The sequence below is a fragment of the Herpailurus yagouaroundi genome, unplaced genomic scaffold (assembly GCF_014898765.1).
Source record: "Herpailurus yagouaroundi ecotype Mexico unplaced genomic scaffold, PumYag 67793, whole genome shotgun sequence".
Classification (NCBI taxonomy): Eukaryota; Metazoa; Chordata; class Mammalia; order Carnivora; family Felidae; genus Herpailurus; species Herpailurus yagouaroundi.
The window spans coordinates 10,686,033-10,711,361 of NW_024420586.1; the positions used below are offsets into that span (position 1 = coordinate 10,686,033).

The 25,329-nt window shown below is 36.5% G+C and overlaps 1 protein-coding gene across 1 annotated transcript in view; it reads right to left on the reverse strand.

Annotated features, from left to right (window-relative positions):
- Positions 1–25,329, reverse strand: part of DMD (dystrophin) — a 2,039,083-nt gene that overhangs the window by 1,300,736 nt on the left and 713,018 nt on the right. Inside the window, exons 23-26 of the mRNA XM_040468816.1 lie at positions 22,216–22,428; positions 19,291–19,404; positions 18,164–18,319; positions 3,172–3,342 (exon numbers count right to left, since the gene is read on the reverse strand). Coding sequence (XP_040324750.1) covers positions 3,172–3,342; positions 18,164–18,319; positions 19,291–19,404; positions 22,216–22,428 — 654 coding nt within the window. The remainder of the gene's footprint in view (positions 1–3,171; positions 3,343–18,163; positions 18,320–19,290; positions 19,405–22,215; positions 22,429–25,329) is intronic.

The window sequence follows — 25,329 nt, forward strand, 5'->3', positions numbered from 1 at the left end:
AAAAAAAAAAAAAAAAAAAAAGCAAACAAACGAGAAAATGCATCTTCTTCTTGCCAACTCCCTTGGCTGTTGTTGTCATAGGCTGCCCAAGCGTTTCCTCTTTCCAGTATCACCCCATACTGGACCAATGTGGTAGCTAGATCAGTTATTTCAACAAGTAAATCAAAGTGGACTAATTGGGTTTCTCATATCGAGAACTGTGTGTAAAAGTTTTAAATATCACACAGTCTGCTCTGTAGCACTGGAAAAAAAAAAAGGATCTGGTTAGCCAGATAGGCAAACTGTTCAAGGGGAGAGGGAAGAGGGCCAAAAGAGGGACAGAGCCAAAGAAAGGAACTGGGAGAAGTACAGCAGCTGCACACAAGCTCACTGCTGATTATCTACTTAGGGATCTGGGGCAGTGGCTACATAATATTAGAGGAGACTGTGGAAACAGCCAGGAGGGGATTGAAGTGTGAGAGGAAAGCAAACAGGGATGCACATGACTTGAAAGGTAAACAAAACAAAAGAAAAAACAATGTCTTGGAATCACTTGGGATGGGATGGCATGGGTGGGAATTAAATATATTCTTTACTCTTAGTTCTCCCACAGATAAAGCCTGTGACTATGACTACATTATTCAACCTACGTGAAGATTTCAGTTTTTGGATCACCAGAGACCAAGTGTGGACTATTTTGCTTCCAAAGAATCTTCTAGCTCTCACCATCTATAATGATATAATTTCCCTAAGAGTGACCTCCCCACAGTCAAATTCAAAATCTTTACAGTCTCTTGTTTGAAGGCTTACAATGGGTTTCCCCTTTCACTTTTCACGAAAACTCCCCCAAACCCTACTAAATTCCTGTATCAGCAGTTATCTACCAAACCCCTCAAAATCATCTCAGGTCATTTACCCTGTTTTACTCTCTTCAGGCTGGCAGGCTTCTTTCTCTTCCCAATGAGACTTAAGGTCTTTGTAGGAGCTCTTACCTCTGACTGGAATGTGCTTCTATGAGGTTTTTTTAAGGCTTTTTCTTAGGATTCATATCTCAGACTAAAGATAATGTCTCACAAATTCCCTACATGTCAAACCTTTCTAAAATACCATTTCACCGCCTGCAAGTCCCACCTAAACCCTAATTATTTTTTTATTTCACAATCTTGCTTCCTGTTTTAGGCAAATTACCATGATCTCAAAAGACTTTATTTCTCCATTCAATGCCTGCTCTCCTTCCACTAGAACGTAAGTTCCAAGTCAGGTCACTTTTATGTCTTAGTCACCACCATGTTCATTGTCTAAAATGGTACTTGGCACATAGTAAGTATGCGATTAATGTTTTTTTTTTGCTTATATGAATACATGATACGTAGTATTATTAGATTAGAACAATTTTGTAGCTTTTAATACCCTGAAAACTATCACCATTTACCCAAATATAGTCTTATATCCTTATATGTTTTAATTTTACTTTGTACATGTGACAAAAACTACATAATCTAGTGATATTTATTTATTTATTTTTAAATTTTTTTTTAACATTTATTTATTTTTGAGACAGAGAGAGACAGAGCATGAACGGGGGAGGGCCAGAGAGAGAGGGAGACACAGAATCTGAAGCAGGCTCCAGGCTCTGAGCGGTCAGCACAGAGCCCGACGCGGGGCTCGAACTCACGGACCGCGAGATCGCGACCTGAGCTGAAGTCGGACGCTCAACCGACTGAGCCACCCAGGTGCCCCATTCTAGTGATATTTAAACATATCAGTTGTGATGTATTTTCTACCTATAATAACTATTCACCAAATTATATAAATTATATAATAAAGTATATGTAATTAATTTCTTACCATGCAGCATCGATGACAATAATAACGGTAATAATAATTACTTTGTTATGGGTGTCTATTTTTTGCCTGACATTGCTTGAGAACTTTCCTATTTCGTCTTTATAATAGTACTGAATAGCAGGCACTTTGATACCTAGTCCACAAATGAGGGGGTCAAGCCCATTGGGTTTAGGAAACTCAACCATGTTTACCAACAGTTGGCAAGGGAACAAACCAGATTTTAAACACAAGTGTCTGTCTCCATAATGATTTTTTTTTTGTCATGAGGCCATGAGCCAAATATTTATTAATATTTAATGTAGGCTCATGTGGTTAAATGATGTGTTACTGCTAGTACAGAAAGATAACAATTATCATTATAGTTACAAATCACTGGAGGCCCACTCTGAGTCAGGCAATTTACTTACATGCAAGTTTCAACTCTCAGTACACACATTCACATTAGAAAATGACATGGTGGAAGACTCTAAAATACAGAGAACAAACCGGGGATTGCTAGGTAGGGTGTTGGTGGGGGGATGGGCTAATGGGTGACAGGTATTAAGAAGGGCATTTGTTGGGATGAGCACTGTGTATTGTATGTAAAGTGACAAATCACTGGGTTCTACTCCTGTAACAAATACTGCACTGTATGTTAACTAACTGGAATGTACATAGATAAATTTAAAATTAAAAAAATCATATGTATGTAAAAATTTAAAATTAAAAAAAAAAAAAAAAAAGAAAGAAACGAAAATGACATGGTGCAGACATGACAAAGTAGAGATCTGAGTTTTCCAAGGCCACTGCATAGATTCTACTTCAGGCCTCACTTCCCAGTCCCTGCTACATACTACTTTCCCTGGTCCCAAATCAACATAAATTTTTATGCTACTGTTTCAGAAGAAGTCCTTGTAAACTCAGTGCTTTTTATTCACATTAAAAGCCATCTGTTAAAGTACTTAGTATCCAAATTCTTAGAACCCCCCTTTAAAAATTAACACAGGTTGTTAACTACATTTTCAACTGTCACTGCATTAAGACTTGATATATTTTCAATTTGAATTTTCATCACTGGCAACAGCTAATGTGACAAGCTGATTCCAATATCTTAATACTATATAATTTCATGGGGAAAATGTTCCTTACAGTGATAGCCAATATTTATATTTTGACCACAATGCATTAAAAGAAATAAATGTTTCAGAATCCATAATGTGTACCGAACTTGAAGCTGAATTCATTAAAAATAAACCTCCACTATTAAGCCAAGGAAAGAACAGACAGTGCAGAATCACAATGTTAAGCAATGTTGCGTCTTTCTTTTTTTTCTTTCTTTGTTTCATTTTACTTGGTTTATTTTACCTTCATCTCTTCAACTGCAGTCTGTAATTCGTCTGGGGTTTTATATTCAAAATCTCTCTCTAGGTATTCTTCTTCAGCTTGCGTCATCCATTCGTGCATCTCTGACAGATCTTTCTGAAGACTTACAGTTTTATCCAAACCTCCCTTTAAAGCTTCCTTTCTGGCATAGACCTGCCATAAAACAAAGCAACAAGCAAAGCATGAATATGGAAAGTCACAAAACATTGTCATTATATTATTACTCAACAGTCTGTAAATAACTGAAAGTTTAGATAGAAAAGATGAAGTAACAAGTAAAAAAGCTTACATGAATGAGGAAATAACTCATGGCGATTGGTTATACTTAATTTCACATTAGTGTTAAAATAAGATATAGCCATTTACTTGGCATACGTAATAAAATGAACATATTCCCCCTCTGACTATAATTTAGCTGTGTGTAGGGCTATGCTTTTCTGTGAATGAAGAATAGAGAAAAAGACTTTTTCATAATATGTCTCAGTTGGATACATAAATTTATTGGCACGGTTTCTAATGTTCATAAATCTGAGTCTATTCTTCCACTGTAGTTTTTAATTTTTTTTTACTCTTCCACTTTAAAGAATGAATCATACAAAACACAGTGTACAAAAAGGGGTATAAATAATTGTAAATATTTATGCCCCCAACATGGAAGTACCCAAATATACAAAACAGTAACATACATAAAGAAACTCATTGATAATAATACAATAACAGTAGGGGACTTTAACAATGCACTTAGATCATCTATGCAGAAAATCAACAAGGAAACTAGGGCTTTGAATGACACACTGGACAAGATGGATTTAACAGATATATTCAGAACATTCCATCCTAGAACAGCAGAATACACATTCTTTTCAAGTGCACATGGGACACTCTCCAGAATAGAACACATACTAGGTCACAAATCTGGCCTCAACAAATACCAAAACACTGCACCCATACCATGTATATTTTCTGACCACAAAGCTATGAAATTTGGGGTATGTGGGTGGCTCAGTCAGTTAAGCATCCAACTCTTGACTTCAGCTCAGGTCATGATCTCATGGGTTTGTGGGTTCAAGCCCTGCATCAGACTCCATGCTGGCAGTGTGGAGCCTGCTTGGGACTTTCTCCTTCCCTCTCTCTCTTTGCCCCTTCCCCACTTGTGCTCTCCTACACTCTCAAAATATAAATAAATAAATAATTTGTTAAAAAAGCAATGAAACTTGAAGTCAACCACAAGAAAAAATTTGGAAAGACCAAAAATACATGGAGGTTAAAGAATATCCTGCTAAAGAATGAATGGGCTAACTGAGAAATTAAAGAAGACAGGAAAAAAATACATAGAAATAAATGAAAACGAAAACACAATGATCCAAAACCTTTGGGATGCAGCCAAAGCAGTCATAAGAGGCAAGTATTTTAGCAATACTAGCGTACCTCAAAAGGTAAGAAAAATCTCAAATACACAACCTAACCTTACACTTAATGGAGATAAGGAAAGAACAAATGAAGCCTAAAGCAAGAAGAAGGGAAATAATAAAGATAAGAGAAGAAATAAATGGTATAGAAACAAAAAAAAAATCCCATAGAACAGATCAATGAAATTAGGATCTGGTTCTATGAAAGAAATAATAAGATTGATAACCCCCTAGGCAAACTTATCAAAAAGAAAAGAGAAAGGACTCCAAATCACGAATGAGAAAGGAAAAATCACAACACCACAGAAATACAAAGTGGCATGAACACTGTTCATTTCAGCTTTGAAGGTAGCAACATATTAGAAACAAATCCAAATGTGCTTCCACGGAGAGTAAGTTAAATAAATTGTGAGATACACACACACACACACACACACACACACACACACACAATGGGATACTATCTAGCACCAATACATCTGTACTGAAGTGAAAGTTGTTCAGTATATAATTTCAAGATTAAAAAGCAGGTTGCAAAACATTATGTGTGGTAATAGGAGACTTGTGATTTTAAATCTTCATAGATTCCTGAGGTACTAATTTTTAGAGAAGAATGTATTACTTATTAACCAGAAAAACAGAAAACTTTAAATATCTAAAATAAAATTGTGAATGCTAATCACTTGTTACAAAGTACCCTGTTGTACCACACTGAGGGTAAAATTTTAATTTTGTACTAGAATGATTATATATCATGTCTCTTTTACTTAAAAAAAGGAACTCTACTCCAATGTCGTCAATTCTTTCCCGTGAAATTAAGTAGAGTTCTATCTTTCAAGTAGTGTAATTTTAATTGAACAGTCTTAACATATAATTGATAATTTTAGTATAATAACGCTTTTATGTAATCTACCAAATACTAAATATGTGCAGAACCATATTAATTTTCCTTATTCTTTACAACCATCTTAATCCTAATATAATGATATTAAAACAACTTTCAGTTCCTTACTCTCCTTGGTGATCCACTGAAATGTAAATAATTGCTTCACTGTGACACAGCTAGAACAGTATGCCTAACAGTTATACTAATTAAAGTATAAAGACTATTTACATAATCAATGAGCCTATAATCAGTGTAAGTAAACAGGTTGCTCAATTTCTACTTAGATCGTCTGCTATAATCTTTTCAGGCAGTTGGCAAAGTGACAATATTAGAATGACTAATGGAACTTAGCCAAAGACTTAGAGTAAAAACAAACAAACAACAAACAAAAACACACACACACACATGCTATTAAACTAAACCAGAAGAAAGGAATCAGGACTGATTTTTTTTCTTTTTTTTTTTTTTTAAGGAAAACCAGGCAGGAAGTCATTCTGAGGTGACAGCACAAATGTACTGGAATGAACATCAGCTTTGGAATCAGGATACGTGGACTCAATCAGTAGCAAGTTAGGTGAACCTGAAGACAACACCTCATTTTCCTTTATCTCTGCTCTATAACTAATCTAACAGTTGGACCACATGATTTCCAAGGTCTTTTCGAAGCTTAACATTCCATAGTTCTATGCCTGATCAGACAGAGATATTAATTTTTTTGTTTCATATTTTAGAAGGATCTATAAAAAGGTATAGGCAATTTTTCCCTTACCTTTGTCATACTAGTGATGCAAACATTCTAGCCTGGAAGTGTGCAATCTACCCCCACAGTTTAAGATGACGTTGCCACAACTAAGTACAGAACAGAAAGTTCTTCATGTTTCCTGTTCTAGAATTCCTGAACGCAACATTCAGCATTGCCCTTCCTCACTTCACTACCTGCCCTCCACCCCCGGCTCTATTTACATATAATTGACATATAACCCTTTATAAGTTTAAGGTATGCAATGTGATGATTTTATAAATATACATACTGTGAAACAATTACCACAACAGGATTAGTTAACACTTCCATTACCTCACATGATTCCCATTTTTTTTTTCTTTTCATGGTAAGAACATTTAAGTTCCACTCTCTTACCAACTTACAAGCATATAATGCAGTACTGTTAACTATAGCTACCTGGCTATACGTTAGATCTCAAGAACTTATTCAGTGTATAACTAGAAGTTTATAACATTAGATTGAAATCTCTCCATTTGCCCCACCCCCAGCCCTGACAACCACCACCACTACTCTATTCTACAGTTCATCTTTTTTAGATTCCTCATAGAAAATTATACACTATTTTGTCTTCTCTGACTCATTTCTCATAGCACAATGCCCTCAAAGTTCATCCAAGTTTTTGCAAAGTGCACGATTTCCTTTCTCATGTCTGAATAATACTCCATTGTAGGTATATATGTAATTACGTATGTACGTGTATACACACACATATATGTATATGTACACCATATCTTCTTTATACAGTCATCCAGTGCTGAACATTAAGGTTGTTCCAGATCTTGACTTTTGTGAATAATACTGTAATGAACGTGGGGGTGCAGATACCTCTTTGAGATTCTGATTTCATTTCCATTGGAACTATATGCAGAAGTGGGACTGCTGGATAAGATAGCTCTAGTTTTAATTCTTTTTGAGGAATCTCCATATTGTTTTCCATAGTGGTCACACCAATTTACATCCCCATCAACAGTGCACGAGGGTTCCTGTTTTTCCACATGCTCATCAACACTGGCTCTCTCTTGCCTTTTTTGATGACAGCCATTCTAACAGATGTGAGGTCATGTTTCACTGTGGTTTTGATTTGCATTTCCCTGATTAGGGATGCTGAGCATTTTTTCATGTAACTTTTGGCCATTTGTATGTCTTCTTTGGAAAGAGCATCTATTCAGTTTCTCTCCCCATTTTTAAACCAGATTGTGTTTTGCTGAGTTGTACAAGTTCCTTGTATATTTTAGCTAATGACCCCTTATCAGATACACGGTTTGAAAATATTTCCTCCCATTCTGTAGGCTATCTTTTAATTTTGCTGATTGTTACTTCTGAGGTGCAGATGCTTTTCAGTTTGATGTAGTTCCATTTATTTTTCTTTTGGTGCTTGTGTGTTGGTGTCATACCCAAAAAATCCCTGCCAAGATAAACGTCAAAGAACTTTCTCCCTGCGTTTTCCTCTAAGGGTTTCATGGTTTCAGGTATTTTAAGTCTTTAACACATCTTGTCTTAATTTTTGTGGTGTGAGTTACAAATCTAATCACATTCTTCTGTGTGTGATTATCCAGTTTTCCAAATACCACTTATTGAAGAGATCTTATCCTTTTCCTGTTGAGTAAGTCTGACTCCTTCATCAAATATTAGCTGACTGTAAACATGAAGGTTTATTTCTGGGTGGTCAATTCTCTTCCACTTCTTTATGTGTCTATTTTTACACCAATGTCATACTGTTTCTATTGCTAGAGCCTTGTAATATAGTTTGAAGTGAGAAGTATGATGCCGCTGTCGTTCTTTCTCAGGATGGCTTTGGTCATTTGGGGTCTTTTGAGGTTCCACACAAATTTTAGGAAAGTTTGTTCTATTTCTGAGAAAAATGTCATTGGATTTTTTTAAATTAATGTTTATTTATTTTTGAGGGGGTGGGGGGTGCAGAGAGACAGAGACAGAGAGAGAATCCAAAGAAGGCTTCAGGCTCTGAGTTGTCAGTACAGAGCCTGACACAGGGCTCAAACTCACAAACCACAAGATCAGGACGTAAGCCGAAGTCGGATGCTCAACCAACTGAGCCAGCGAGGTGCCCCTGTCGTCAGAGTTTTAATAGGGATTGCAATGACTCTATAAATGGCTTTGGGTAGGATGAACATTTTAACAATATTAAGTCTTCTGACCCATGAACACAGGATATCTTTCCATTTATTTGTATTTTCTTCAATTTCTTTAATCAAATCCTATAGTTTTCATAGTATAGATCTTTCACCTCCTTGGTTAAGCTTGTTCCTTTTGTTTTTGATACTATCACAAACAGGATTGTTTTATTTCTTTTTCAAACATTTTGTTGTTAGTGTATAGAAATATAACTGATTTCCATATAGTTCTATACAATGATTTTGTAGACTGCAACTTGACTGAATTTGTTTATTAATTACAACAGTATTTTGGTGGAATCTTCATGACTTTCTATATATAAGAACACATCACCTAAAAATAGACAGTTTTATTTATTCCCTTCTGATTTGGATGCCTTTCTTTTTCTTTCCTAACTATGTTGGCTAGGATTTCCAGTACTGTGTTAAACAGGAGTGGTAAGAGTGGGCACCCTCATCTTGCTCCTGATCTTCGAGAAAAAGCTTTCTGCTTTGCACTACCCAGTAGGACCCTGGCTGAAAAGTTGTCATATATGGTTTCTATTATGTTCTGGGGCATTCTTTTATACTGAATTTATTAAGTTTTTTCATGAAAGTTTGTTGAACTTTGTCAATTGTGTCAAAATTTTTTTCTGCATCTTTTTAGATGGTATTTTTTTTTCAACATTTTATTTATTTTTGGGACAGAGAGACAGAGCATGAACGGGGGAGGGGCAGAGAGAGAGGGAGACACAGAATCGGAAACAGGCTCCAGGCTCCGAGCCATCAGCCCAGAGCCTGACGCGGGGCTCAAACTCCCGGACCGCGAGATCGTGACCTGGCTGAAGTCGGACGCTTAACCGACTGCGCCACCCAGGCGCCCCTAGATGGTATTTTTTTAATCTTTCATTCTATTAATGCAGTATATCACAGCATGTAGTATATTTTCATATATTGTCATGTTACCAATTAACATCCTTTATTCAGCAGGTGTTCTAAGGCAGGCCTAGTGGTAATGAACTTTCTGAAATTTTGTATGTCTGTCAAAGCCTTTATCTCTCCTTCATTTTTGAAAGACTACTTTGCCAGACAGTGTATTATTGGTTAGCATTTTTTTCTTTTTATTAAAGTTTGTTTATTTGAAAGAGAGATCACAGTAGGAGAGGGGCAGAGAGAGGGAGGGAGACAAAAAGAATCCCAACCAGGCTCCACACTGTGAGCACAGAACCTGACAGACGTGGGGCTCAAACACATGAACTGCAAGATTATGACCTGAGCTGAATGAAGGTGGACGCTTAACAAAATGAGCCACCCCAGGGCTCCAGCAATTTTTTTTCTTTCAGCGCTTTAAATGTATCTTCCCAATGTCTCCTGGCCTGTAAGGTTTTGGCTGAGAGATCGGAAGAAAATCTTATGACGTTCCCTTGTAGGCAACAAATGTGAAAATAAGTACAGGGAACCTCATTTAAAATGGAGTCAGGAAGACCTGAAGAGAAAGCTGTCACAAATGTACCACCCCCCTTGCAGCCTACATAACCATCAGGAAGAAGGAAGCTCTCTTCTTACCCCAGGAACAATATGCTAACTAATGCCTATAGTCAAGGAGCAACCGCTATAACCTTAAACTCTTTTCTTCTCCAAAAACCTTTTGTTCAAAACAACCTTCCCCAATTTCTCCCTAAAACCTATTAGCAGCTGACCTTGCTTTTGTCTCTTCAGACTTGCTATGGTTTGCCATAGTTTAATTGTCCCAAATTGCATCTCCTCTACTATTCCCAAATAAATTCATTTTGCTAAAAAAAAGGCGGGGGGGACTAATTTATTTTTAATGTCTCTTGGGGAATATGTTTTTGAGTTGAATTTTTTGGTGGCCTATAAGCCTCCAGAATTTAGATGGTCAAATCTCTTTCCAGATTTGAAAAGCCTGCAGCCATAATTTCCATAAATAAGTTCTCTGCCCCCTTCAACTTGATCCATTCTACTGCTAATGCTCTTTACTACATTTTCCATTTCTTTCATTGTATTCTTCAGCTCTCAGATTTGTGTATTTTTATGATTTCTGTTTCTTTTTTAAAAAATTTTCATTTTGTTCATTTATTACTTTCTTAATTTAATTGAATAGTCTTTATTTTCCTACAGCTCATTGAGTTTCCTTTGAAAAACTATTTTGAGGTATTTATCAGATAAACTGCAGATATCCTTATCTTTGAGATTGGTTACTGGAAAATTATTATGATCCTTTGGTGGTGTCGTGATTCCTTGACTGTCCATGTGCCTTGAAGCGTGGCAACACTGTCTTTGCATTCACAGTAAAAGTCAGCTCCTCCAGTCTTTACTATCTGCCTTAAGAAGATAAATACCTTCTGTCAACCTTGTTAGGGATTCTGAGGCTATCTGAGGCTTCTATGAATATGAATGTTCCAAAATTCTTGTTCCCTACTGTGGGAGAATTCTTACCCTTATATGGCTTCCCTTCATCCTGCAAAAACCATACTAGGTATTGACAGCCTCCCTTTTGCTTTCCCGAGAGTGGGGCTAAATGTTCAGGTGTGTGGTCTCTCCAAGACTTGCAGATTTAGACCAACCTTCTGTGCATGCTCATTAGCATCCTACAAAAGCTCACCCTTGTCACCAGCCAGAGTATGCACAGGGAGCCAGCCAAAGGGTCGGGATGCAAGTGGGTGTGGCATGAAGGGCAGTCGTGGTGCTGTGGGAAGTTGGAGTAAACACTGACCCCAGTGGCTGGTAGGCAGAACTCCTGATGGAGTCAGTGATATTCTTACGATCCATGTACTTGTAATACAGTTTCCAGCCCTGGTTGCTGTTCTCCCAGCTGCTCACTACCCCAAACTGGTGGAGCTCTGTACTGTGGATGAAGGACAGGGAAATGTTCCTCTTTGTTTAACACCCCCGCATGGCTGTGAAGCTGGGCACTCACTCACATGGTCTCACTTTTCTGCACAGGAGAAACCAGGGTTCTGGGTAAGAGCTCTCTTGGCACTACCTGTGTCATCTTGGAGAAGGAATGATGCAGGTAAAGTCAGACCTTTCCTCAAACCTCTCCAATGCATCCAGTCTCAGATTTTTTTGGTTTCAAAAGTATATTTGATCTTCTCCACTTGACTCTAGGACCTACAAAGTGGCTCCACTTTCTGTGGGTGGTTTTCTAAGTCAGTGTTCTCCAGGGGCTATCAGACCATGGCTGAAAATGGCTGGAGAAGGTTCATGGACTACTGCAAGGTCAACAGGCAGTAGACCCTATGGAGAGGGTGAGAATCCTCCCAAGTACCTTGGCATATGGTGCTGGATCATACACCATCCACAAAGGCACAGGGAGACAAGAAGACTTGACTTAAGAGTTTGGGCTTGGATAAATGGAAAGATGAAGTTTCATTTATTCTTCCAGGGTGACTACTAGAATAGGAAACTGAGGAGTATATAAGGAATTTGGGTCACATGCTAGATTTAATGTATCTATTCATCAATACAGAGGTATTGAGTCAGAAGATGGATATACAGATCTAGGATTTAGGAAAAAGTCCAAATTATAACAAAATTGTGGAAGCAATAACTTACACGTAACATTTAAAGCCATAAAGCTGAATGAGTTTACCTAGAGATTTAGTGGAGATAAGGAACAGAAGAAGTCCAAAGATGGAGCCCTAGAATGATTTCAAGTTTAGAGGTCCAGGCAAAGGAACCACTAAAGGTATTTATAGTGGTCATGGAAACTGAAGGCAGACTAAGAAAGAACCAAGAGAAAAAGATGATAGAGAAGCCAATCAAACAAAGATAAAGAGTAAATAATGGATTTAATGATGTGAATTCACTAGTGACTGTGACAAAAATTGCTTCAGTGAGTGGTGAGGATGAAAACTTGATTAGGGGGCATTCAAGACAGAACAGGACGAGTGGTATGGAAAGAGTTTCTGTAAAGAACAAAAATGGACAAGTGGCTGGAGGGAATGTGAAGCAAAGGTTTTTGTTTGTTTGTTTGTTTGTTTTAGACTTTATTTTTATGTAATCTCTACACCCAATGTGGGGCTAGAACTTACAACCCCAAGATCAAGAGTCACACATTTCACTGACTGATCCAGCCAGGCACCCTAAGGGGGTGTCTTTTTTAACGATAGGAAACATTACAGAATAATTTCCTACTGATGGAAATGATCTAGTAGGGGAAAGAAATACATTTTATTCTTTAAAAGTTTATTTATTAATTTTGAGAGAGAGAGAGAGAGAGAGAGAGCACGCGCAAGAGTGAGCATTCAAGCGGGGTAGGGGCTAACAGAGAGGGAGAGAGTGAGATTTCCAAGCAGGCTCCACAGTCTCATTGCAGAGCCCAATGCGGGGTTTGAGATCATGAACCACAAGATCATGACGTAAGTCAAAAATCAAGAGGCAGACACTTACCCGACTAAGCCACCTACACACCCTGAAATATACTGCTGATGTAGGTGGTAGGGGATGTTTAACAGGTGACTTAATGTCTGTGCTGAAAAAAGAGGATGGTATGCAACATATAAGTGGAAAGGCTCGTCTTACATAGGAGTATACACAGGTCACTCATGTTAACAATGGGAAAACAGAGTCGTTAACTAACGTGCAAGTCAGTGGGAGTAGATGCAAGCTCCCTTCTAAATGTTTCCATTTTTTTTTCATTGAAACACAAAGCTAGTTAACTGCCATACAGGAAGGAGAGAAGAAGAAATGGTAGAGATCTGCAAAAAGAAATTTGTGAAATACTCATCAGAGGGGTGGGGCTGTGAATGGATATGAATAATGCAGTAAGATTACCAATAAGCACCAAGGGCCTATTTGAAGTTTGCACTCATGATTTCCAAATGAGACTAGCCAGTTATGATAAGTGTTTTCCTCCAGCCATGTTCATCCTTCCTGGTACTGGCACAGCATCAACTGAAAAATGGATCTGATCTGACCTTATATCCATGTAGGATACTGTCACATGGATACAATATAGAAAGACAGGAGAGGACAGGAGAGTTGAGGGAAAACACAAGGGGTGCTTTTAATGATGGATTATAGAATCAACTTTGAGTAAGGAATGGCCAAGACAAGATTAAATGCTTTTCTAATGAGAAGCTGGTAAGATCACTGCATTATGCATTCCATTAGGAAGGAAGAATTTTTGAGGTTGGATTACTGAGGGAATGAGCTGGAAATTAAGGTGCTGATGGTTGCAGAGTAGGGTATCTGAGGTTGAAATTATGGAGAAGTATCTGGTAATGACAATGTTTAGGTTACGGGGCTGAGACCGGGTAGCTAAGGTAGAACAGAAGATACAATCATTAGAGGAGCTTTCAAGGTAGTGAAGGCTGGAAGAATCGTCCGAGAAAATATTGAAATCAGGAAGAATTATGACAGTAATGACAGTAAGTCCGTTGTTAAAATATTCAAGAAATAAGGAGGAGTGACTGAGGGATCTGTGGATGATTGTACCCAAAATATGCATTGAGTGAGAAAAAGACAGTGATTTGCAACTTATGACAATGACATCCTTCTAATCTCTAGACCCAGTGTTTCTTGGTAACTACTATAAATTTAGAGCTGCTAATTAAAAAAAAATATATTTATGCACTAATTATTTAGAAATGACACGTGTTTTATAATTTTATATATGCAGGTTTATGTCTATTTTATGTCTGCTTATTTTATTTACCAGGCATGTACATAGTGGTTACTCTGTGCTAGGTACTCGTCTACATACTTTACAAGATTAACTCATTTGATCAATATTATAAAATTCTTATAAAGTAGGCATTAATATCATCACATTCTCAATACTGGGAAACTGAAGCAGGGAGAGATTAAGCAACTTTTCCAGTACCACACACGTAGGTTATGGTGGGGGCAAGATCTAAACTGAGGCGATATGGTTCCAGAGCTCCTGGTCTTACTATGTTTGCTCTGAAACCATGAGAAATCCTTCTCCATCCTTAAGAGTTTTTGATTTTATCGGCCAAGCACTTCAGGGAAGTGAGCCTCGGAAATCTTTTCACTGTGAGATGGGAGTTACCTTATATAAATGACACCTCTGTCTTTACATACATAGTTTATACGCCCAGTTCAAGATGTACTTCTAATTGTCTACTTCCCCAAAGTAAACACGACCAAAATGGAAGTACTGAGTAGTCTACTAAGCTAGTCAATTTTGTTCCTTCTTCAGGCCCAAGTCTTTCTTTCATTAGTTAAAGGCATTGTGGCTGACTCTGTTGTGTAACACAGGAAACTGAAAACATTTTCATTCCTCCTTGACTCTCTGGACTCTTTACCAGCAAGCACTCTTTACCAGCAAATACTGTCATTTCCAAAAGGATCTGATTAAAAGAAGAAAGGAACGTGTCATGTTAGAAAAAGAATAACAGTCAAAGGTGGGTATGAGTGTAGAATCCATAATCAAAAATATAACAAGGAAGAATTTGCCTAATTGGCAAAAAGACGGATAAAAGCTAAGACTACATTATATAAACATAACGTTGAGCACACTGAGTGAAATAACCTTACTGGAGACAGCTCTTGCTGGAAAGAGTTTCAACAAAGTTTGAATCACACGAGCACTTTGGTCCAGTTTTCCCTGAATAACATATCCCTTCCACACAATATTTGCTATATAATGAGAAAATACACATAAACAGTAATGAGAGACAGAACAACAAGCATTAAAGTGATCTCCATCTCTACTGACGATTTTGGAAAAAATCGGGAGAGGTTTGGACAGTGAACCAAACATAACGCCACCAGAGGATGACGTATTTCAAATTTCTTGTCTCTCCATCTCCACTCATGCCCTTCCTGTCCTTTGCCAGGAGTACTTTCTATCTGGCCAACTGCGGTTCTTGCCTGTTTCCGCTTGTGCCGCTTCCAGCCATTCTTCATAGAATAGGAACATAGAGAAAAGTTTTCAACAGCCACTTGAGATGATGCCACTTCTGTATCTGGAAGCTTAATACCTTCCCAATACACTTAACGTGCATACTAAGTCCTCACTATGACTCATGAGACCATTCACGACTTATTTCCCCCTGGTTTTCTCCTGGCTCATACTGCGCCACTTAGAGAGGCTTCCCTTCTATTCCGCATACATGCTCACTCTTCTCCCCTGCCTCAGCACTTTTTCCCACTTCATCTCAGATCCACACTTTCCCTAGTCCCCATGTCAAAGTGCCAGGTTCTTTGCACTAATCAGATGTCAGCTTTCATTCCACCTCTTCAGAAAACACTTAACTGTCTACCCAACCAAAAGCAGGCTCCCTGCTCCTTTACTCTCATTCTGGGCATTTGGATTGCTTCCTTCAGAGAATCTGTTGACATTAAAATTAGGCATTTGTGCAATATTATGTTAATTCATTTACTTTCCATCTTCTCTACTAAACTATACCCACCATGAAGATAGATATTTATCATGTTTATTTACTTCCCTACTTAACATCTGTTACAAAATGTTTAATAATATATAATGAAATATTCTAATAAGTAATTAAGAAATCCTAAAAATGTTTCTCTAAAAATTACGTAATTGTATGTATATTAGTTTCTTTAATAACCACATAACAAAATAATGTAAAGATATGTATAATTAGGAAATCCTTCCCTTCCTCCTTTCTTCTTTCCAGTATGGTCTACCAACTTGTGAGTTATTTGAATGATGATTATCCTTTATTTTAGAAATAACTAAAATTTGGGGATTATTTTTTTTAGTTTTTATAAATTTATTTTGATAGAGAGTGCACACGTGCATGCAAACCGAGGAGAGGCAGACAGAGAGAATCCCAAGCAGGCTCCACACTCTCAGCACAGAGCCCGATGTGGGGCTCAAATCCATGAACCATGCAATCATGACCTGAGCCAAAACCAAGAATTGGACACTTAAGTGACTGAGCCACCCAGGAACCCCTAAAATCTTGGGGGTTTTTATTTGGATACCAAACTTTTAGAATTTAAAAAGCCAACCATTTTATACCAACAAAATCAAATCATGGGATCTCAAAGGATCCCCAAGTATATCAGACATTTGGACAATTTTGTCTCTAATTGTTTTTTTTCAGATTCTGGCATCGAAAAACAAATGAGTTAATTTTAACCCAAGAAAGAACATCACACCCCATTTTGTGTGTAGCCATTTCTATAATGCATAGATTTACAGTTTCCAGTGCTCTCTGGAGCCCTGAACTGGGCCCAATACTCAAGCTTGGCTTCCATACTTTTACTGTATTGTCTGACTTCTGTTCTGGATTGCATGATACCTTTCTTAAGAAACACAGATCACTTGCCCATAAGATCAGAGCATACACAGTGTGATACATTCCATGGAGAACCAAAGAGATGTAAAATATTCTAGGATGTGATGAAAACACGGATGGGACCTATGGAATTTTTGTTATGAAGCAGGCTAATGTGTTTATACCTCTCTTATAAGGCATATCTGTGGTGTATGTTATAGCAGACATAAGGTCTTAAACAAGGACATTTTAAGACTAACTTGAGATATTTCAAAAATTACACTTCTCCAATTTGCAAAAACCTTGAGGTTTCAGTAATACTGTTGTGTGTATATGTATGTGTGTGTGTGTATATGTGTGTATGTATGTGTGTGTGTGTGTGTGTGTGTGTGTGTGTGTGTGTATGCTATCATTTTCCCTCTTGCTCTAAATTGGTGTTGTTCTTTCCATTCATCCATTAGAAACATTCAACAAATGCCTTTCATACTGGCCTTGCAGGAAAACATAAATGGTATAATCTATTACCTAAATAATATTTTTTTTTCCTGAACATTCCTTCTAGAGCCGGCTTACTCCAGAGAAGAATGCAAGCTAGCTGACCCAGGGCTATCTTCGTCTGTGAGTTAATAGAACTGTTGAGCATTTGCCAGTGACAGTATTAGCTGGGTGACCTGCCTTGCCTTTTACTTTTCTAAATTCTTTACTTTTTCAAATTTAATTTTTGCCTTGTGGCATGATTTCTTTTCAACTTTGAAAGGTTACTGAGAAATAACGAAAGACTGGCTGTGTCTAATACACATAAGATGCAACCTCTTATTAACTTCAAAAAAGGTAGTGGTATACTGAAAAATAATCACTGCTTTAGGTCAAAATTTCATCTTATGAACAAGAAGTATTCGATATATAGTACTTGTGTATATAATATTTAATTTTCCAGAATGCAATCTCAAAATTAAAAGTAATATCTATAAAACACTCTGCTGCATAAAAATGAAGCACTCGGATATGCAGAGTGATTTTGTGTTTTATTTCCCCCTCTGAGCTATTCGTAACTATTTCCCAACTTTAGCTCATTTATTGAAATAAATGTAGTAAAGAAGCCAAACTTGCCTATCTTAATAATCTGAAGTGAAAATTATTTATCATATTTGTACATGCACAGAGACTACTCATTCATTTTATTTCTGTACCAAGTATACAAGTGTAAAGTATGTTCTGCTAATCCAATTACTATTACAAAGTTATGCACAAGAGCAAACATTCGATGAAAATCAGGCCTTAAAAACAGGACACTGTTGTTCAGTATGTTCAGTATTTAAGGTCATCTCAGTCAGGATCCCGATAAGATGCATATATACTATTTAACATATATACTATTAGAATGTTTTTTTATGCTAGACAAAGGCTAGTTTGAAGTAACCATGCTTTACGGCATCGACATACTCAGAGATGAAACTTTCAAAATGGGCAATGGTAAAGGAAGACATTAAGAAATCTTAATTAGATAAAAAGAGGCAAGCCGCAGCGAAAGAGACCGTACATACCTGTCGGCATACGTAATCCCACTGAGTGTTCAGTTCTCTGAGCTCTGTCTCAAGTCTGCAAGCAAACTCTGGCTCTGCTTCATTCTTTATCTTCTGTGCACCTTCATTGACACTGTTGAGACTGGGCTGAATTGTCTGAATATCATTGACTAAAAGCTAAGGAAATAATTCAATTTAAGCCAGCTGCAAAAATTACCACAACATACTAGAAATACAACATAGAGAGGAAACATATAATGAGGATTCAGGACACTGCATGTACATCCTTTCCTTTAAAACGTGATATACACCCACCTACAGATGTCTCAGCCTTACAAAAACTGTTCAGTGGTTTTGATGCTATGAATCAAGTACGGAATTATCTGTATTCTACTTAGATCAGATACAAAAGGAAATAAAATTATTATTCCTTGTTGGAAAAATGTGTGAAAATGATGGGCTTTAGACATCACTGTTTTTGAAATGATTTCGGTTTTCAAACTCAGGATATTGCTGCAACTGTTTATAGCATGATGGGTGTGAAGGTTATTTGTAAGCTGGATTTGTTTTTTGGTTTGTTTTTTAGCTTGGATTTGCAAAGCAAATTCTTTAAAGAGCTAGATTACTTTCATTCCACGACATGACAATGGCATAATGAATATCATTTCAAAAGTCTGTACTGTGTAATAATAGAGTACAGTGCAGCAGGTCTGAGTAGAGCAACACAGTATGACTCAAAATCTGCAATAAGACATAATAAACAGCTCAAAGGTTTCGTTGCCTTTACATTAAACTTTATTTTACACTAAAATAATCTTGTGAGTGTTGAGGAAAAGATCATGCTTTTCTCTTCCTCATTTATCCAACCCAGTTTCTCAACCTTGGGCACTACCATCAATTTAAACTGGCTAATTCTTTGTTGTGAGGGGCTGTTCGGGGATACACACATTGAGGGACACACACAGCACCCCAGGCCACTACACACCAGTAGCATCTATCCCACACCAAGCTGTGACAAAAATGTCTCTAGACATCGCTCAGTGTCCCCAAAGGGAGCAAAATAACTCTGGTTAAGGACCAGTGATATAACCAAATAATAACTTTCATATAAAAGACTTCATATGATAGGGGTCAGATAAAAAACTTACCCTGCACTGTTTCAGCTGTTTTTTCAGAATTTCTGAGTCCCCGAGGGCAGGCCACTCGTCCTTCAGGAAAACATCAACTTCAGCCATCCACTTCTTCAGAGTTTTGATGTGATTCTGGAATCAGAGACCCATTTTAAGCATTACTGGGGTGCCGATTTCTCTTAACACAATTCATCACAGTGATATTTATGAACACATGCCCAGGAACAATTCCCTTGTTTGAAGGATATCTCTAAGTAGCTCTTCAGGAAAAGAATATTTTTACTAAGACTGCATTTTTATGGTCCACAGTATGAGCACTGGTGTATGAAGTCTGCTATTGTTAAAAATAAAAAATTACTACCAAATGTGGTTTTATGATGTTACTCTTGAGAACATTAAATCATATCCCCCTCTAGAGAAATTTTAAGTTACAAAACAACTCATGATAATACTAACAATGTGCCCTTACAGTACATAAAACAAACTATGAACAATAAACTCAATGTAATGGTGTCTTTATAGCCTCCCTAAACCTGAACTTCCACAAATTGTTTTCTACAGTTGACAGTTTAAATAGTCCCTCTAGTTGGGAACTTTGCAGAACAAGATTTTGTCATCTTGCAAGAGAAAACTTCTGATTTCAATTTCTTATTTGCTTGACCAGGCTGAAGTAATGATCGGGTGAAAAATGTCATCTTTTATCATTTATAAATAGCCAAGTATCTCCCATTATTCTTTTTCATATATTGCTTTTTCCCCCCTCCTGCTTTTTTTGGCTACTTTTCAAGTGTATGATTTTCGAGCTCCTTTATTTTCCACACAATTCAAATATGCTGCCCAGATGTGCTATTTTCTCCCTTCTTAATTAAATTTCTGTTGAAAATATGTGCTTCACAGAAAGCTTCTCTTTCAATATGATTAATAATAATGCTTTTTAAAAGCATTTGACTAAATCTAAGAACTTCAGTTCTCAACATTATCATCTTGCTGATATCTCTGGAGTCTGGTTTTGCATTTCTTCCACATCACCACTGTCCTAGTTCAGATCTTATCACTGGCTCCTTGATTACTGCATTAGGTCTTTTTGGTATCTGCCTCAATCTTACCCTATGCTAATCCATTCTCCACTCTCCATGTGTCAGTGTTTTTCTTCTGTCCTCCTTCTTCTTATCACAGTGATGCTTTGAAAACAATGATATCTTTCCCCCCTCTAAAATAGCAGAAGTTCCAAATTATTATTACTTTTAATCCCACCCCTATTAGGTTGTAATTCATGTTTCAAAGCATGGCATCCAGGACCGCTCATTATCTACTCCTAGGTCATTTTTCTAATAGTATATTTTATTAATCTCCAAACATATTTTTGTCTCTTCAAAAGTGAACCTCTTCTGGCTAAGAGGATGTATCACTTCATTTTGTTAGGTACCCTTTTTCCCCCCTCTTTATCAGCTGACTAAATTCTACTTCTTCAAGGTGTAGCCCAAATAACCCATATTCCAATAACATTTCATAACCCCTTTGCCCGGTGTATGTTGGACTTCCTTTCTGTCTACTGTCATAATGTTTACCACACTGTTTAATTCACTTCCTACGTTGGCTGGAAAATGGCCTCCCAAGGTGTTCATGGCCCCATCCATGGAACCTGTGAATATGTTACCTTATATAGCAAAAAATACTTTGCAGATGAGATTAAGGATTTTGAAATGGGAAGATTATTCTGAGTTATCGAGCCAGGCACAATGTAATCACAAGGGTTCTTAGTAAGAGGGGGTTGGGGGCAAGAGAGCTAGAGAGAGAGGCTGTAAAATGCTCTACTGCTGAACTTGAAGAAAGAGGATGGGATTATCAGCCACGAAATCCATGTCATCTCCAGAAGCTAACAACAACAAGGAAACAGATTTTCTGCTAAAGCCTCTAGAAAAGACAGAGCCCTGCCTACGTCTTCATTTTATCCCACTGCAACTGATTTTGGACTTCTGACCTCTAGAGCTGTAAGATAACAAACTTGTGTTGTTTTAAGCTACTAATTTGTTACAACAGCAATAGGAAACTAACACATTTACCATTTCTCTTCACTAGAATATGAGCTCCTTGTTGGCGAGGACCATGTAATTATATTCTCTTCTACTTCTGATACTGGTAAAAGTGTGTGCGTGTGTGTGTGTGTGTACACATACGTTTACATGTAGAGACCTGTTCGTAAGTATATTGTGCTTTATAGAATGTTTTAGGATTGCTCATTTTTTTTGGTTCGTAAGCAGTAAAAACAAACAACTAACAGCTGAACTGAGACTTAAACCCAGAAGCATGTTGTCCCAATGCTTTCCAGCATGCCACGATGATGTCCAAGATTCATTCCAGCATTAATATTTTTCTTAGTAATTCGCCACATAAGAGAGGTATTACTTGGATCACTAAATATTTTAGATTTTAAATTGTAATTGTTGGTTTACTATTTTCAGCTTAGCTGATTAGTAGTATGGTGGCACCATTTAAACAACTTAAGTCAGTAGGAGCTGGTCTATGGCATGTAATAAGGTCAAATTTAGATACACAATTACAAGTAAAATATGCTGATAAAATGATATGACTATATTACATGGTAGATAATTGTTTTACCTATATTTTAAAGGACAACAAGACTAACGGAAAGACTAGTTTTGAAAATTATTAAGCTAAAAATATGTTTAAGTCCTATCGGTTTTGGGGAAAAATATAATTCTGAAGAAAATCTAAGAAACAGAATTCTTAATTATGGTTTTCTTAAACATGCAAAAAAAAAACCCCACTGATTTCACAAAATTGTGTGTCTTTTGATCTCATCACTGAATTTGAAGAAGTATGGAGGTTAAATGTCTGTTTGCCTTTAAATTTATAACACATCACTAGGGGAGAAACAAGCAAAGAAAAAAAATGAATACAAAAAGTCCAATCCTGACTTACCTGAATTTTTCGAAGTTTTGCCATTTGCTCCTCTAGCTTTTGGCAATGCTCAGACAGCTGAGAGGACAGCTTCTTCCAGCGGCCCTCAATCTCTTCAAATTCCGTCTGGTACTTCCGGCTAATATCAGATGGTGCTTTCCTTGACATCTCTTTCACAGTGGTGCTGAGATAGTTTAGGCCACTTTGTTGCTCTTGCAGGGAACTTTGTAAAGCCTCAAAAATTAAAAAAGGGAAAGTACATGTATACTAATTGAGGAATAATAACCAGTTTCATTGTACAGTTTCACTTGTAAGTTTCAGCTACATGTATTTGAAGTGAAAGCTATGTGGGGCACCTGGGTGGCTCAGTCAGTTAAGCGTGCCACTTTAGCTCAGGTCATGATCTTGCATTTGTGGGTTCAAGCCCACATCGGGCTCTGTGCTGATAGCTCAGAGCCTGGAGGCTGCTTTGGATTCTGTGTTTCCCTTTCTCTCTGCCCCTACCCTGTTTGTGCTCTCTCTCTGTCTCTCAAAAACAATAAAACAAAATGTTCAAAAAACAAACAAAATGAAAGCTATGTGATTGAAACACCTAAAAAATAGATGATGTGCTGCAATTTACAGAATAACTAGTAGTAATTTAAATTATACTGTTTATGGGGTGCCTGAGTGGCTCAGTCTGTTGAGCGTCCAACTTTGGCTCAGTCATGATCCCACAGTTCGTGAGTTTGAGACCCACATCAGGCTGTCTGAAGACAGCGCAGAGACAACTTTGGATCCTCTGACTCCCTCTCTCTCTCTGCCCCTCCCCTGCTCACAGTCTCTCTATCTCAAAAATAAACATTAAAAAAAAAGACAAACTAAATTCTACCGTTTATCATAAAAGTAATTTGCACATTAATATTTTATTTAAAAATCTATGCCTGTTTTTATGAACAACATCAAATATATCCAAAAGTGTATCTTAATGGACCAGAGTTTTAGCACACCTAATTTTATTGTATCTTCTGTATATGAGTACTGTATTTATGATACTGTTAGGGAGCTTCATTTAATTCTACTGGGCTTTTATTAAGACAATTTCTGACCTTTCTAGGTAAAAACCTAACTAAATCATATAGATACATGGTATAACAAAACTGACTAAGTTATCACTGGTCTACTGATACCAACTAACTATAGTTTCATATTTTTCACAATTTTTTGCAGGGATATAATGAAATTCTAGGAGAATTTTTGGGAGAATTTATAAAGTTGGTTTTACAATTGTTCTGTGTTACCTATGCAATTGCTTACAACAGGATGTCTATCTTTAGGTTTTCCCCACTCAATATTCACTTGTTACTTTCTGGTTATGAAATAATAAAAGCTCAAGATAAAACACGGAAAAAATACCCACTTACATATATGATTTTATGTAAACTTCCAGTGTTTCTATGTATACCTAAACACTGAATATGTTATTATATACACACATAAACAATCATCCCTTCTTTTACAGAAAGACTTATAATATCCCACAAATACATCAGTACATAACTTTTATAGTTGTATAATGTTTTATGCCTATTTTGTGGCATTTTATTTTTTTTACTCTGCTTTAATTTTACTTCATTAAATTCGATTTATTATTTAGACAATATCTAGCATGCATATAACTACATTTTGAGCTAGGCCCTTTTTGTGAGCATTTTGCCACATCATTAAGTACTTTTCAAAAACATAAAATTTAATGGCTTCCTGGTTCGTTTAACCATTTCCCATTATTAGCTCTACAAAGTAACTTCTAGCTTTCCACTCCTGTAAATTATGTCTCTGATCTACCTATCTATCCCCATCTATTTGATTCTTTAGTGTATTCTGATTACTGCCTACGATAAAGACTTCATGAAAACACTATTCACATGTATAACATCATGAATTATTTTGTATGTTATTAGCAAGTGGTGAAACATTTTTCTCAGCAAAATTTCAATTCAATTTGCATTCCCACCAGAAAGTGAGAAGGGAGCTCATTGCTGCTGGACCTGCACTTATTATATCATTTTTTTGCAACTTAGATGTGAAAAATGGTATTTCATTTTATAAACTAGTACTTCGTCCTTTCCAATTCGACTTACAACTTTCCATAGGTTTAATGGCTGTTTATGTTTTTTTGTGACTTCCTTATTAATGACTTTCTCCCATATTCAGACAAATTTTTTCCTCGGTCTCATCTTTCTTTAAAATCGCCTCCAGTATTGTTAGAGTATTTGCAATTGTGTCCAGTGATTTGTGTGCTTCTCTATCATATGTTTTAAAATATTTTACTTAAAAATTTCTCCAAAAATGACGCTTATTGAAATGTTTGGAACATTTTAACATATGTGGTATTTTGCTTTGTTGTAACATCTGATACAAACTTCTAACTACATCTTTTTGAGCTACTTAATACAATTTCTCAATAATATTTATAAATAATTTTTGTCTTCAACGTTTTTTTCAGAAGTTTACTCCCCTGCTCATCTGCCCACCATTTTGTATATAGTTAATCCATTCCTCTAATTGCTATATCTTTGTACTCTTTTTGAAGTTAGAGTTCTGTTAAGCCACATATTCTTTAAAGTGAATTTTTAAATCATTCCAAGTATTAGAAACAACAACATAATGAAGAAAAAAGAAGATCCAACAATATTAGGTTGCTTGGTGTGATAGTAGAGAAAACAGTCTAAACAGGGCAATATATACTGAGAAATTTACATAAAAGTTTTTAAAGAAATAATTATAAAATCACTTTCTTAAAAAAATTTAATTCTTGAAAAAGAACTCTTCGTATATAAGTCACATTTTAATTTTGTTCTTATTTCTCAAAATGGAGACATATCTCAGCTCATAAATATAATTAATGAATGCTTTCTTGTCCTAAAAAATAAAATGTGATTGGATATACAACATGGGCTTTTCAGAATTGGTAGGAAAAGTATTCTAAAATCTCTTACAAATTATCTTTTTCATTTCCCATATTAGTATTTTTTATTACTTGATATAAAGCTGCTAAAAATTTAGGTAATAAAACTCAAAAACTAATTATGATATTACAAAAGATTAGAGTTTAAAACTTATTTTATAACGACACTGATTTTACCACTGTTTGGG